Below are 12,090 nucleotides of genomic sequence, written 5' to 3' on the forward strand. Positions count from 1 at the left end.
TAGACCTTTTGGTGAGAGCAAAACCTTCCAAATGTGAACTGACCAAAGCAGTGTTGTCTGACCAGCAAAATATCTGTGCTGGAGCCAGAAGGTGTAATTTCCATCTTGACAAGAGAGAATCTGCACTGGCTCTGGCTGAGATAACATTCCAAAAATAGAAGTGTAGCTGCAGCAGCCAAGTGGGAGAATTGGCTAGCTGCCTGAATATGCATCTATTATCTTGACTGGCAGCTAAACCCTCCTGCTGCCTGTATCTCCACAGCTACACTGTATTTTTAGTGTGATAGCTTGATTCGGATAGCTTGGGTATATTTGCTCAAAGTGTGGCCATACCTTTTGAGCACCACATGGAAAAATAGCTGTATGAAAGGTGAACACCTTTATTTATCTCGGTAAAGTCTAGCTTTAAATGCAATGACGACAACTGAATTTTTTAGCATGAAATAAATTGCATTACTATCAAGTTAAATATTATATAGAGGCTACTGTATATGTACAATATTATTTATTTTCTTATTTAACACAATGTAAACCCTAATTTTAAAAATATATATCAAGCTATGACAAAATCTCCAGCATTCCCTAGAGTGTCATGCCCCACAATAGAGATCAAAATTGCTGCAGCATAGATGAGCCTGGGATATAAGTCAATTCTATGTACAGTGTTTGGTCATGTTGGTTGCACTATAACATCTTCTTTCAGTAAAAAAAAAATACTTTATGAAAAGGGAACAAAGTCAGAGGAGACTAATATGTTCATGAAACAAGAAATGACATGGTTTGATACATATTTTCAGTTTACCAATTTGTTCTGTTCTCTAAAGGTCTAGTGAGCTTACATGAATACTGAAGGACTGTGTCTCCTCCCTAAAAAGGGTGAGTTTAAAAAGGGCAAGTTTAAGCCTAATTTTCCAAACCAATATGTATCAAGCAGTGCAAGCCCACTTTAAATCAGGGCAGCATATCTATATTAGGGGTTAGCAGTAATGGGGAAGATTTTCAAAAAAGGCACATAATGTGGTTAGATAGTTGAAAACATCCATAAGTATAACTACATTGACCATTTCAATTTTCTCACTGGGTACTGGAAAGCAGTTTTAATAAAAGATGGAAGCTTTTCACATACATACTATGGGCACCTGAAAAAGGTCATATTTAACCAGATCATATGCTTACCTGACAAGCTCCCCAGTCGTGGTGCAGTCATATCACCACCGTCATAGATTTCAAGAGAATCCCAGTTATGTTCTGTGGCAAAATTTATTACCTGGATCTGTAAAACAATACCATTAAGTATGTATTTATTTTTCAAAGACATAATTATATTTCAATGAATATCCTAAAAACAAAACAAAAGAAAACATCAAAAACTAAACCAGATATAAGCAAAAGAAAATAAAAAAACACTGGGAAAAAGTGTAAAAAATATCACAATTGAAAGAAAGTAATCCTTATTCTCCACTGTCTTTCTTTTTGTATAGCTGTCCACACTTATGCAGAATGGGTACCAAAACCCATCCGATGGGAATAGAAACATTTTGCATACACATTGCGCAGATATAAATGAATACACAGAATATAAAAAAATGGAAAATCATGATCCAGTTATGGCCCCAGACTTGAAATCAGATCAATAGAATCTCTGCTTCTCTGCAGTGCCCAGTTGACATCAATGAAGCTCTAAAGGCTTGTCTGTACTACAGAGAAGATTGACACTGTTGTAGTCGATCTTCTGGGGTTTGAGTTAGCAGGTCTAGTGAAGACACGCTAATTCAAACTGAGAGGGTGCTCCCATTGGCATCAATAGCCCTACTCCTATGAGGAATAAGGGAAGTTGTCTGGAGAATGTACTCCTGTTGACCTCCCGCAGTATGGATGGCTCCAGAATGCAATTAAGATACTTCAACTCCCATTACATAATGAACGTAGTTGGAGTTGCATATCTTAAGTCAACTTTCTCCTTTAACATAGACCAGGCCTAAATGAGAGAGGATCTGATTGCAAGACTGGAACTTATCACCTATCTTTGCTATTTTACTCAGTTTAAAAAGAAAGCTGCTAGTGGCTACTGAGTTTAAATCCATTTTTCTGCACAGTAGACTGTGAGAAAAAAAGATTAGAAACTATCCTCTGATTAAAACTAAGGGAAGAAACAAAAACAAAAAGCCCTGTTTACTCTTTTTGATTTGGCTGGGGGAAAAGAAAATGGGAGGATATTTAGAGTTCCATGTGTGGTAGAATACGGACTTGCCTGAATACCTGATCCCTCAGTCACTATGATTTTCCATACACAATTCAAGCTGTTACCATAGGGCTCTGGATATCCAGGTGACAAAATAGTGCCCCTTCGTTCAGTGAAATTCCCACTGCATGGTACTGAAAGACAATATTTTTCAAAATTATGTTAAAGCTAAAGACATTTCATTGGACAGAAATGTAACATTAATTGTACAAATTGATCTAATGATTATAACTCTCTTTTTTTAAACGGGTACATAGATATTAAGTTTTACTCTGCACTTTAGAATGCAGCTGTCAGTTAAATAAGATATAGTCAGGATATTTAAGACAAAAGTATTTCTAGTGTTTGCCTTACCTAGTAAATCACAATATAGTGTTTTAAATAACTTATTTATCAATAGTCTAGCTCTTCCTCAGATTTGAAGAAAAGACTACATAGAATGGCATGTCTATAAAACAAACTCTGCTTAGACCATTAAAGATCATTATAATTTAAATGTTTGGTGGCTTAATTCTCCACTCCATACAGGTACATAATTCCTGCTGATACTAATGAGATTTATGCATAAGTCCAATGAGAAGGATACCTATTAAAAGTATAAATAAATTCAAAGTATTAAACATTATTTCACCAGAGGCTCCTCTACAAAAGGAAGCAAATTAACTGCAACTAACAATGATGTTGTTATTCACTGTACAATAGAATGCTACACTTTAGAGTAAGTGAATGCACTGTAAATTGACAAACTTCAGCAAAAGGGTACCACAAAAACTGTATAATAAACTGTTGTTATAGCGATTTTCAGAAAATGAAGTTGTATCCCATACTTCCAACTTTAGAGGTAGCTACATAGAAAATAAATATTCAGGAAAACACACATCATGCTTGTTAATCTAATAGGTTATTATATGAAACACTATAACTGTTTATTAACCAGTTCGTACCCAATTAATTTTGATATGACAAATTGTCCTTTTACATTGACTATGTCCAGTATTAATCAAAGGAGAGTGAATATGTTTGTTAATCATTATATTCTGAAACAGTTTTGAATTCTGATTTGGAGACTTGTATCCTTCATATTACACAAGTGTAATTACTTACCTATACAGCTTGGTACAGTATCATTCCACTGAGCTAAAGCATTAGGCACAGACTGACATCGAATAGCTTTTGAGCCTTGCAGCAGATAACCAGGGCTACATTCAAATCGAACAACTGAGCCTGCTGAAAATTCAGACCCAATTCTCCTGCCATATCTCGGTTCTGGAACAGAGCTGCATTGTGTATCACTGGTACGTGGAACAGCTGCATGAACAGAAAAATGTTACCCAAAATGCCAGTCGCCATCTGAGAAATGCATAGATTACCAAAACAAAACAAAAATATACTGTCATTTATGACATGGGATTTAATTTGCCATAATACTTGTTTCACTCATGGTACCATAAAGCCCTTTAAGAGTAAGGAGTTGGTTATTACAGTGACTATATGGACAAACACAGCAGTAATTATATATTATATATTAACAGCTATAGATAGTAGATTCCTCCACCCACTGCCTTGTATTGCTTGGATACTGGAACTCAACTCCTCTACTTCATTTAAAAAAATATGGCTGAGATATATTATTTTTGACAATTGTGCTCAACAAATCATACCACCAATTTATAATGTAAGCACATTTTTAAGTACAAAAATATTAGGTATAGCAGCAAGTGTTATAAACGTTCATATCTACAAAAATGTTAATTTTTGCTTGCTATTTCACCATCATTACTATATAAAGAACTGTTTATAATTGCTACTTATTTGGGAGTTTAGTGTTGGGTTGCTTAGCAGGGAAACAACCTAGTCTCACAAGGGCAGTACTTGGGAGTCCATTCTCCTTAGCATACTATTTTCATTTTATTTTTATAGAAATAATCTTCCAATTAATAAGTAATTGTATGCAATAGAAGTTGCTATTTCACAAATAAGATGATATACAAAAATATAAAGAAGGGGAAAAAAGTGGTCAAAGCTTTTGTTATAGTAAAACAAATTATCCTTTCTGCTGATGAACATGAGTTAGACCTCTATATGGCAGTCACATTCATGATTTTTGTTTCAGCATTGCTGTTTCTTCAGCAGATCTGCCTGAATTATCAGTCCCAAAAGCAAAACAATGGATGTAGTTATGATTTAGATAACACTTAATCCTTCTATTAGTGTGGGGGACTAGATGATTTCTTGAGGTCCCTTTCAATCCTAAAATTTTGTGACTTTACATATCAGATTAGGTCTCATGAAATAACAGACTGAGGACTCCTGGGTCAATTTTCATTGGAACCTCATCACAAGAAACATATGGGATGGCAAAAAAATAATTTTAAAACAACAAAAGTAATTAAGGTTGAAGGGTAGATTTTTATTTTAGCAGCATTCTGAGTAAGGTATGTTAGTTGTGCCACAGCAGTAACCTTCCCAGGAGGTGTCATGACGTAGAGACATCTACACTAGCTACAATTACTTCCCATTTTCTCCTAATTCCAATTTCCAGTTTATGAATTTACTTCTGGCCTAAAGAACTGGCAAATCACTCTGCCCCTCTTTGTCACCCATCTCCTACATCAAGTCTCATCTACCATGGCCACTGAACAGAAGGATGTACAAAGTCAAGAACTCATTCGTACAAACCTGGTTCTGAGGTCCAGGTACCTTTGAAAGAAAAGGGAGAGTCTTACCTCCTCTTATTTCCTTACGCAGACTCTGAATGAGAATCTAGCCATCAATTATTAACTTTAAAAGGCTAAACTTTAAAAGAAATAATCATGTTAAGGTATAGAAATGCAGAGTCAGAGTATCCAAATAGCCTTCACTCTGCTTTTAGAATAATAGGATGTAATAATCATATGATTATGGTTTCTAGTATTTTTGGTTCCTAATTAAACTGAAATTTTGACAAATTATTTGATTATTTTCTTTCCCTCCACTTTAAGTTGTCACTAAAGGAAACCTTACCATGGAGAATAAAAGGAAAAAATGAACATTAATCCTAACAAAAATATTTGAAGCAGCCATTGCATAAGATTTCAGTGAGTTTTACCTCCATGGGAAGTTGGTGGAGTCAACATTATTTCATTATTGAGATCAATAAGAACAACAACCAAGGAACTTTTTAAATTATAATTTAAACCCTTTAATTAATTAAAGTATGTATTTGGAGAAAGTGGAGGAGCAAGCACAATATACTAAAATCCTGCATGATGTTTTGGTCATCTTTCTGTTTATCAGAGGAAGAATGATCTATACTGTCATAGATTGAGACACATATAATGTTTGCTGCTAAAATCTCTAACTCGATGTCAAAGCAAGGAATCAATCACAGGATACTGACAAAAATCAGACTGCACCATTTCTAATCCTTTTTATATGTGATTGCCCCCAGCTGTTGATTCCAGCTGGATTAACCCTAATATTCTAGGAGGCTAACACTAGGATTTGAATAGATTAAGTACTCATTCAGGCCAATACGATAATCATTCTGTGAAATATAGGGAAATGTGGCTATCAGAAAAAAAAGGAAATGAAAAAGAAATAGATGAGATGTATTAAAAATAAGTTCTTAAGAAAATGGAAATGAAAAAAACATTAAAACTAAATCCTCAAATCTCATTTTTTGCTGATTGTTTAGATCAAAATGTGAAATATTGTAAACTATAACCTTCTTTTCCTCCAACTCTCCTTCTAACTCTTGCCTATAACGTTGGCAAGCTACACATCTCATATTGTGTTACAGAGAAATACTATTTTCTATAGTAATTATTTTCCATCTTTTAGTAAATGTTTCACACCGCTGTGAGACAAAATTGAAATCAGACCAGTGGAAAAGTGAACAGGAAATAAGGTCATCTTGGAATAGAGAGTGATAAATAAAATGAGTGACTTTCCAGGACAGATTATTGTGTTCATTCAGAGTGTGGACAATATTCTCCAAAGTATTTACAATGTCTGCAAGCAGGCAATGCTGGAAATGTGTTCATGTACTTCAAATGGGGGGGGGGGAGAATCCAAAATTGAGGTAACATTTATTAAATGTAATTAAATACCTCAAACATGTGGAACTAGCACAATTTATACTAATTCTTGAAATCCTAATGTATCCATTTTTCAAAATGTATACAAAAATTGTTAAAGGATTTTCCTGAGGTAACTAAGGGTATGTCTACACTAAAAAGTTAGTTCGAACTAACGGACGTTAGTTCGAACTAACTTTCATAGGCGCTACACTAGCGCTCCGTTAGTTCAAATTTAATTCGAACTAACGGAGCGCTTAGTTCGAACTAGGTAATCCTCATTCCACGAGGATTAAGCCTAGTTCGAACTAGCTAGTTCGAATTAAGGGGTGTGTAGCCCCTTAATTCAAACTAGTGGGAGGCTAGCCCTCCCCAGCTTTCCCTGGTGGCCACTCTGGCCAACACCAGGGAAACTCGTCTGCTCCCCTCCCGGCCCCGGAGCCCTTAAAGGGGCACGGACTGTCTACGGTGCCCGTGCCAGGTGCAAGCCTACCAGCACCCAGCCAGCAGACCCTGCAGCTGGCACGGATCGAGCCACCCACCCGATGCCCTCCAGCCCTCCTCCTCTTCCCAGGACCAGGCTGGCGGCTCCTGGGAGCTTGCCCGGGACCACAAGAGGTGGGCACCTGCCTGGGCTAGTGCGGACATCATGGACCTCGTCCACGATCTCCGCACTAGGCACAGGAAAGTGGCCGGCTTGGGCAGGATAGCTGCCAGCCTGGCCACCCAGGAGCAGGTGTGCAAGAGAATCAAGGTGGTCCACTGAGACCCCTGACCCTGAGCCCTGAGCTTACAGTGGCCGTCCTGGGTCAGACCAAAGGTCCATCTAGCCCAGTAGCCTGTCTTCTGACAGTGGCCAACACTAGGGACCCTGGAGGGGATGGACCGAAGACAGTGACCAAGCCATTTGTCTCGTGCCATCCCTCTCCAGCCTTCCACAGACCTTGGGCAGGGACACCACTCCTACCCCCTGGCTAATACCACTCCATGGACCCAACCTCCATGACTTGATCTCACTTCCCTTTAAACTCTGTTCTAGTTCTAGCCTTCACAGCCTCCTGCAGCAAGGAGTTCCACAGGTTGACTCTTTGCTTTGTGAAGAACAACTTTCTGTTACTAGTTTGAAGCCTGCTACCCATTCCTTTCATTTGGTGTCCTCTAGTCCTTCTTTATGGGAACTAATGAAGAACTTTTCTGTATGCCCTGTCTCCACCCAACTCCTGCTTTTAGAGACCTCTATCCTGTCCCCCCTCCGTCTCCTCTTTTCTAAGCTGAGAAGTCCCAGTCTCTTTAGCCTCTCTTCATATGGGACCTGTTCCCAACCCCTGATCATTTTAGTTGCCCTCCCTTCTCCCAGCCTCTCTCTTCCCCTCTCCCACCTCCTTTTCCCAGTCTCCCCCAGTTTTGTTCATTCAAGACAATTCCATTTTGGAAGACACATTTTCTTTATTTTGTACATCAAGAAGAGGGGCTAGGGAAGGGTAAGTGGAAGGAGGTGAGGGAGGAATGGGGCACAAGCCGTCAATGGGGAGGACTGGGCTGGCTCTGCGGGCTTCTGGGGGTGGAAGCTCTCCTGCAGCTCCCCAATTGCCCCGTCTCCCCAGATGGCAGCCTGCGGCAAGTGCAGCCGGGCTGATGGATGAGTGTTGTGATGTGCCCAGTGTGGGTAGTCTGGGCAATCCAAGCCAGGACTGCTTTGCATGCGGGGCACCCCTGAGAACTATCTGTCCGGGGTGGGGGTCGGGACCCTTTAAGCACAGCCCTCGGCTAGCCTGAGACAGCATCTCCACGCTCTAAGTCCTCCTCTGATGCCCTGCCGGCACTGCTTCCGTCCATCCTTAACCCCGCTTCAGGGTCCATTTAATGTGGACACGCTAGTTCGAATTAGCAAAACGCTAATTCGAACTAGTTTTTAGTTCTAGATGCGTTAGTTCGATCTAGCTTAGTTCGAATTGACTAATTCGAACTAAGTTAGTTCAAATTAGCGCTGTAGTGTAGACATACCCTGAAAGATTAAAAGTGACGGCATCCAATTTGTGGTTTATTATGCTTATCATTTACACATGAAGATGATTGCACCACCAAACACTCAACAGAGAGAAGAGAGACAGGAAGAAATAAAGAACCACTTGCACTTGTTAAAAAAAATCACAGCTGCCAAGTACAGTTTTTCAAAAACAAATTTATTTAACAATGAAATGTACAGAGGTGCCACCTATGGCCAGATTCTCAGTGGATATAAATTGGTGAAGTCAATTGGTGAGTTTAATTTAGTTTAAATAATCTGAGAATCTGTCCTAAAATATCCAGGAACAATCTGTTCAACACTGTTTATTTAAATTGTTCCTGCTAAAATACTGCTATACATATCTTGCAATCCATAAACATTTCAAACCAGTCATGTAGATGAAATTGGCACCAATGAGTCTACCAACATTTTATCAAGGGCATGAATTAAAAACCAACATATTTACCTTGATAGACAAAATGGAAACCCCTGGCAGATGCCCCACTCTTTGCACTGAACCGCATAAGTATCTGATTGGATGAAGCCAAAGGCAATGTCTCGCCTGCAAATGAAGAAAGGGAAGAAAAGGAAGAGAGAGAGAAAGAGAGAGAGAGAATGGAAAATCTGAAGTAAATACTCAAAATATGAGTTTTTAATAAAATATCCTTTTAAAAACTGATAGACAATAGCACAATTTTTATTAAAAAATCCTTAATCTCTAAAATCAATTTATTGTAAAATAATGTTAGTGCATCAGTTGACATGTTCTTTATATCCTCACTTCTGGGCAAGCTTTGCAAATCTGAAAGCCTAACTTAAGAAGTCATGAAGTAATTCAAAATATTCTTTCTGATATGCTCATATTCACTAAATGCATATCAAGATCCAGATTTCCAACTTTTTATTTATACCAGTAATATTTAGCCATGATAAAATACTAGTAATTAATATTTGTGTATTTGATTTTGTATTTTTGCACTTTTGACATGTGCTTTACCATGCTTGATTACAATTAAAGTGTGCTTACTGCTTAGCAGCATAACACCAGAAAAACTACTGAAATGAAAGGAGATATGCTGATTTATTCTGGTTTTCATGAACTGGCTCAATACATATGATGCTTCTCTCACATCAGTTACACACTGTTAAAACTCTAATGACTTCAGTAGAAATCCTCCTAATAGACACCAATGCAAATGGGATAGGAACTTGGCATATTACACCTGTTCTGAAGATATTGTGAAACAATAAGGAAAAACTTCAAGCTTGTTGCCTTTCAAATATTTTTAAAAGGCTTGTGAGGGAGTACAGATGTTGGTCTTCATTTTGTTTAAATATGTATGACACAGCAAAAATGGATGTTTAGACAAGTATGTAAGTACATAAGAATGGCCATACTGGGCCAGACCAAAGGTCCATCTAGCCCAATATCCTGTCTTCCAACAGTGGCCAATGCCAGATGTCCCAAAGGGAGTGAACAGAACAGATAATCATCAAGTGATCCCTCTCCTGTCATCCATTTCCAGCCTCTAACAAACAGAGTCTAAGGACACCATTCCTGCTCATGGCTTCCTACTAATAACCATTGTAGGAATAGTTAACCTCCATGAATTTATCTAGTTCTTTTTTGAACCCTGTTAAAGTCCTGGTATTCACAACAATAAAGATAATATTCTTTATCCCGACAATTAAAAACCAAACAATATTTTGTTGTTACCCAATTGCAAACAATATTAAAATGAATTCTGGAGCTTCCCCCTTGAAACCTAAATGGAATGGATTTACCAAAGGGAAAAGATAGCTTAGATTAATTTTTTCAAAAAATAAATTATTAATTTTATTTAAGTTGTAAAACAGATACACAATATCACGTTAATAAAATATTTTTAAAATAATAAACAATAACAAGTGAAATAAACCTCATATTCATATTTTTAAAATTCAGTGTATCTTGCCTGCCTCTGTGAGGCCAAATGTTCAGTATTAGATATATGAAATCACAAACATATATTTATGCATTTTTCATTTTAGATGTACAAATATATAACACAACATGCTACTCAGGGACAAAATTTTGATCCCACTGAAGTTAACAGGAGATTTACCATGGACATCAATAGTGCCAGGATTTCACTCGAGATACCTTTCTGCATATTTTTCCAGCTATTAACTGGACAGATAAATGCAAAAATAATTGATTTAGTACACATATATGTTTTTTGTGTACATAAATTAGACACTCAAAATGTATTTGTGCAATGCAAAGATTCTTGGCTTAAGGCCAAAAGGAACAATTAGACAGATAGATAATTTAGTTTGATTTCCTCAGAACACACACTGCAGAATTTCTTCCAGACACACCTGCCTTTTGCTCAATAGCCTGTGTATGCCTAAAGCATATCTTTCAAAAAGACATCATGTCCTGATATGAAAACATCAAGAGAGGAAGAATCTATCAGTTGCCTTGACAGTTTGTTCCAAAATCTAATTTTTTTCACAGTTACTTAACTTTTAAAAGTAGACCTACAATGTGCAGAACTCTATGCTTTGTATATTAAATAACATAAATAATTTATACTTATTTTTGCTTTCTCTTTACCTGAGTGAGATCCAGAAAGTGAACTGAGAAGTCTAGCCTGAGGGTGTTCACCATCAAATAATTCTGCCACATCATTCAGAGCAGTCTGGAAATAGGCAAATTGCCCAAACACAACTGAAAAACAATAAGAAAAACAAAACAAATCATGCAGGATATATTTGCTTATACTTGTTATTAAATGATTCCTCACTCATAAGTGTTAGAACTACAGGTGTAGGAGGAAGGGGACTGCTGAAACACTCTCTGGCTTCAAGAGATTTCTGTTCAATACAGTTTATAGTCTGGTTCAATGAATCTCAGCACCACTACTATAAAAATTGTTCCAGCACACTGTCTTCAGCAGGTTCTTGTAGAACTAAATGCAGGGAGTGCGTCTTAATCTAAGTTCTGTTCCAATAAAAGAGATCAACAAATGCTCATCTCATAGTCATTGGCTACTTACAGTTATTTTTTGTGCAATTTGGTGATTAACACCCTAATTTGGTTTTCAATATTTTTGTATTTTTATTAACAAATTAAATTGCTTTTTCTGCAAAAGTTTCAGAGGGGTAGCCATTTTAGTCTGTAATAGAAAAATCTTTAAAACAATGAATAGTCCTGCAGCCCCTTACAGAGTAACTAAAAATGTAGATGGTGTCATGAGCTCTCACAGGCACAACCCACTTCTTCAGATGAATGGAGTTTAAGGAGTCCAGGTACCAAATAAATTAGGAGAGAAAGAGAGTGAAGATGGGTAGGAAAAGGAAAGAAGAAAAAACTGGGAAAAGAATAATCAATTAGAGTGTCCATGCTAAATGAAGCCGATAGAGTGGGTTCTAAGTACATTTAAGTACGTGGGCTGCGTCTAGACTGGCAAGATTTTCCGGAAAAGCGACTGCTTTTGTGCAAAAACTTGCCAGTTGTCTACACTGGCCACTTGATTTTGCGCAAAAGCACTGACGTTCTACAGTCTGAAATCAGTGCTTCTTGAGCAAATGTGTTGATGTTCCCGTTCGGGCAAAAGCCCTTTTCCGGAAATGGTTTTGCGCAAGAGGGCCAGTGTAGACAGCTAAAAACTGTTTTGCGCAAAAACGCCCCAATGGCAAAAATGGCGAGCGGGGCTTTCTTGCGCAACATCACGTCTAGATTGGTGGAAAATCCGTGCCAATCTAAATGCTCTTTTTGCAAATGCTTTTAACGGGAA

At 37.7% G+C, this 12,090-nt stretch overlaps 1 protein-coding gene across 1 annotated transcript in view; it reads right to left on the reverse strand.

The window, feature by feature from the left end:
* The window catches only part of CSMD1 (CUB and Sushi multiple domains 1), a 1,868,278-nt gene that overhangs the window by 273,132 nt on the left and 1,583,056 nt on the right, over positions 1–12,090 (reverse strand). Inside the window, exons 32-36 of the mRNA XM_006137767.5 lie at positions 10,908–11,021; positions 8,775–8,870; positions 3,347–3,550; positions 2,252–2,376; positions 1,177–1,273 (exon numbers count right to left, since the gene is read on the reverse strand). Of these exons, the coding sequence (XP_006137829.3) occupies positions 1,177–1,273; positions 2,252–2,376; positions 3,347–3,550; positions 8,775–8,870; positions 10,908–11,021 (636 nt within the window). The remainder of the gene's footprint in view (positions 1–1,176; positions 1,274–2,251; positions 2,377–3,346; positions 3,551–8,774; positions 8,871–10,907; positions 11,022–12,090) is intronic.

The sequence above is a fragment of the Pelodiscus sinensis genome, chromosome 3 (assembly GCF_052426305.1).
Source record: "Pelodiscus sinensis isolate ZL-2025 chromosome 3, ASM5242630v1, whole genome shotgun sequence".
In the NCBI taxonomy this organism is placed as follows: domain Eukaryota; kingdom Metazoa; phylum Chordata; order Testudines; family Trionychidae; genus Pelodiscus; species Pelodiscus sinensis.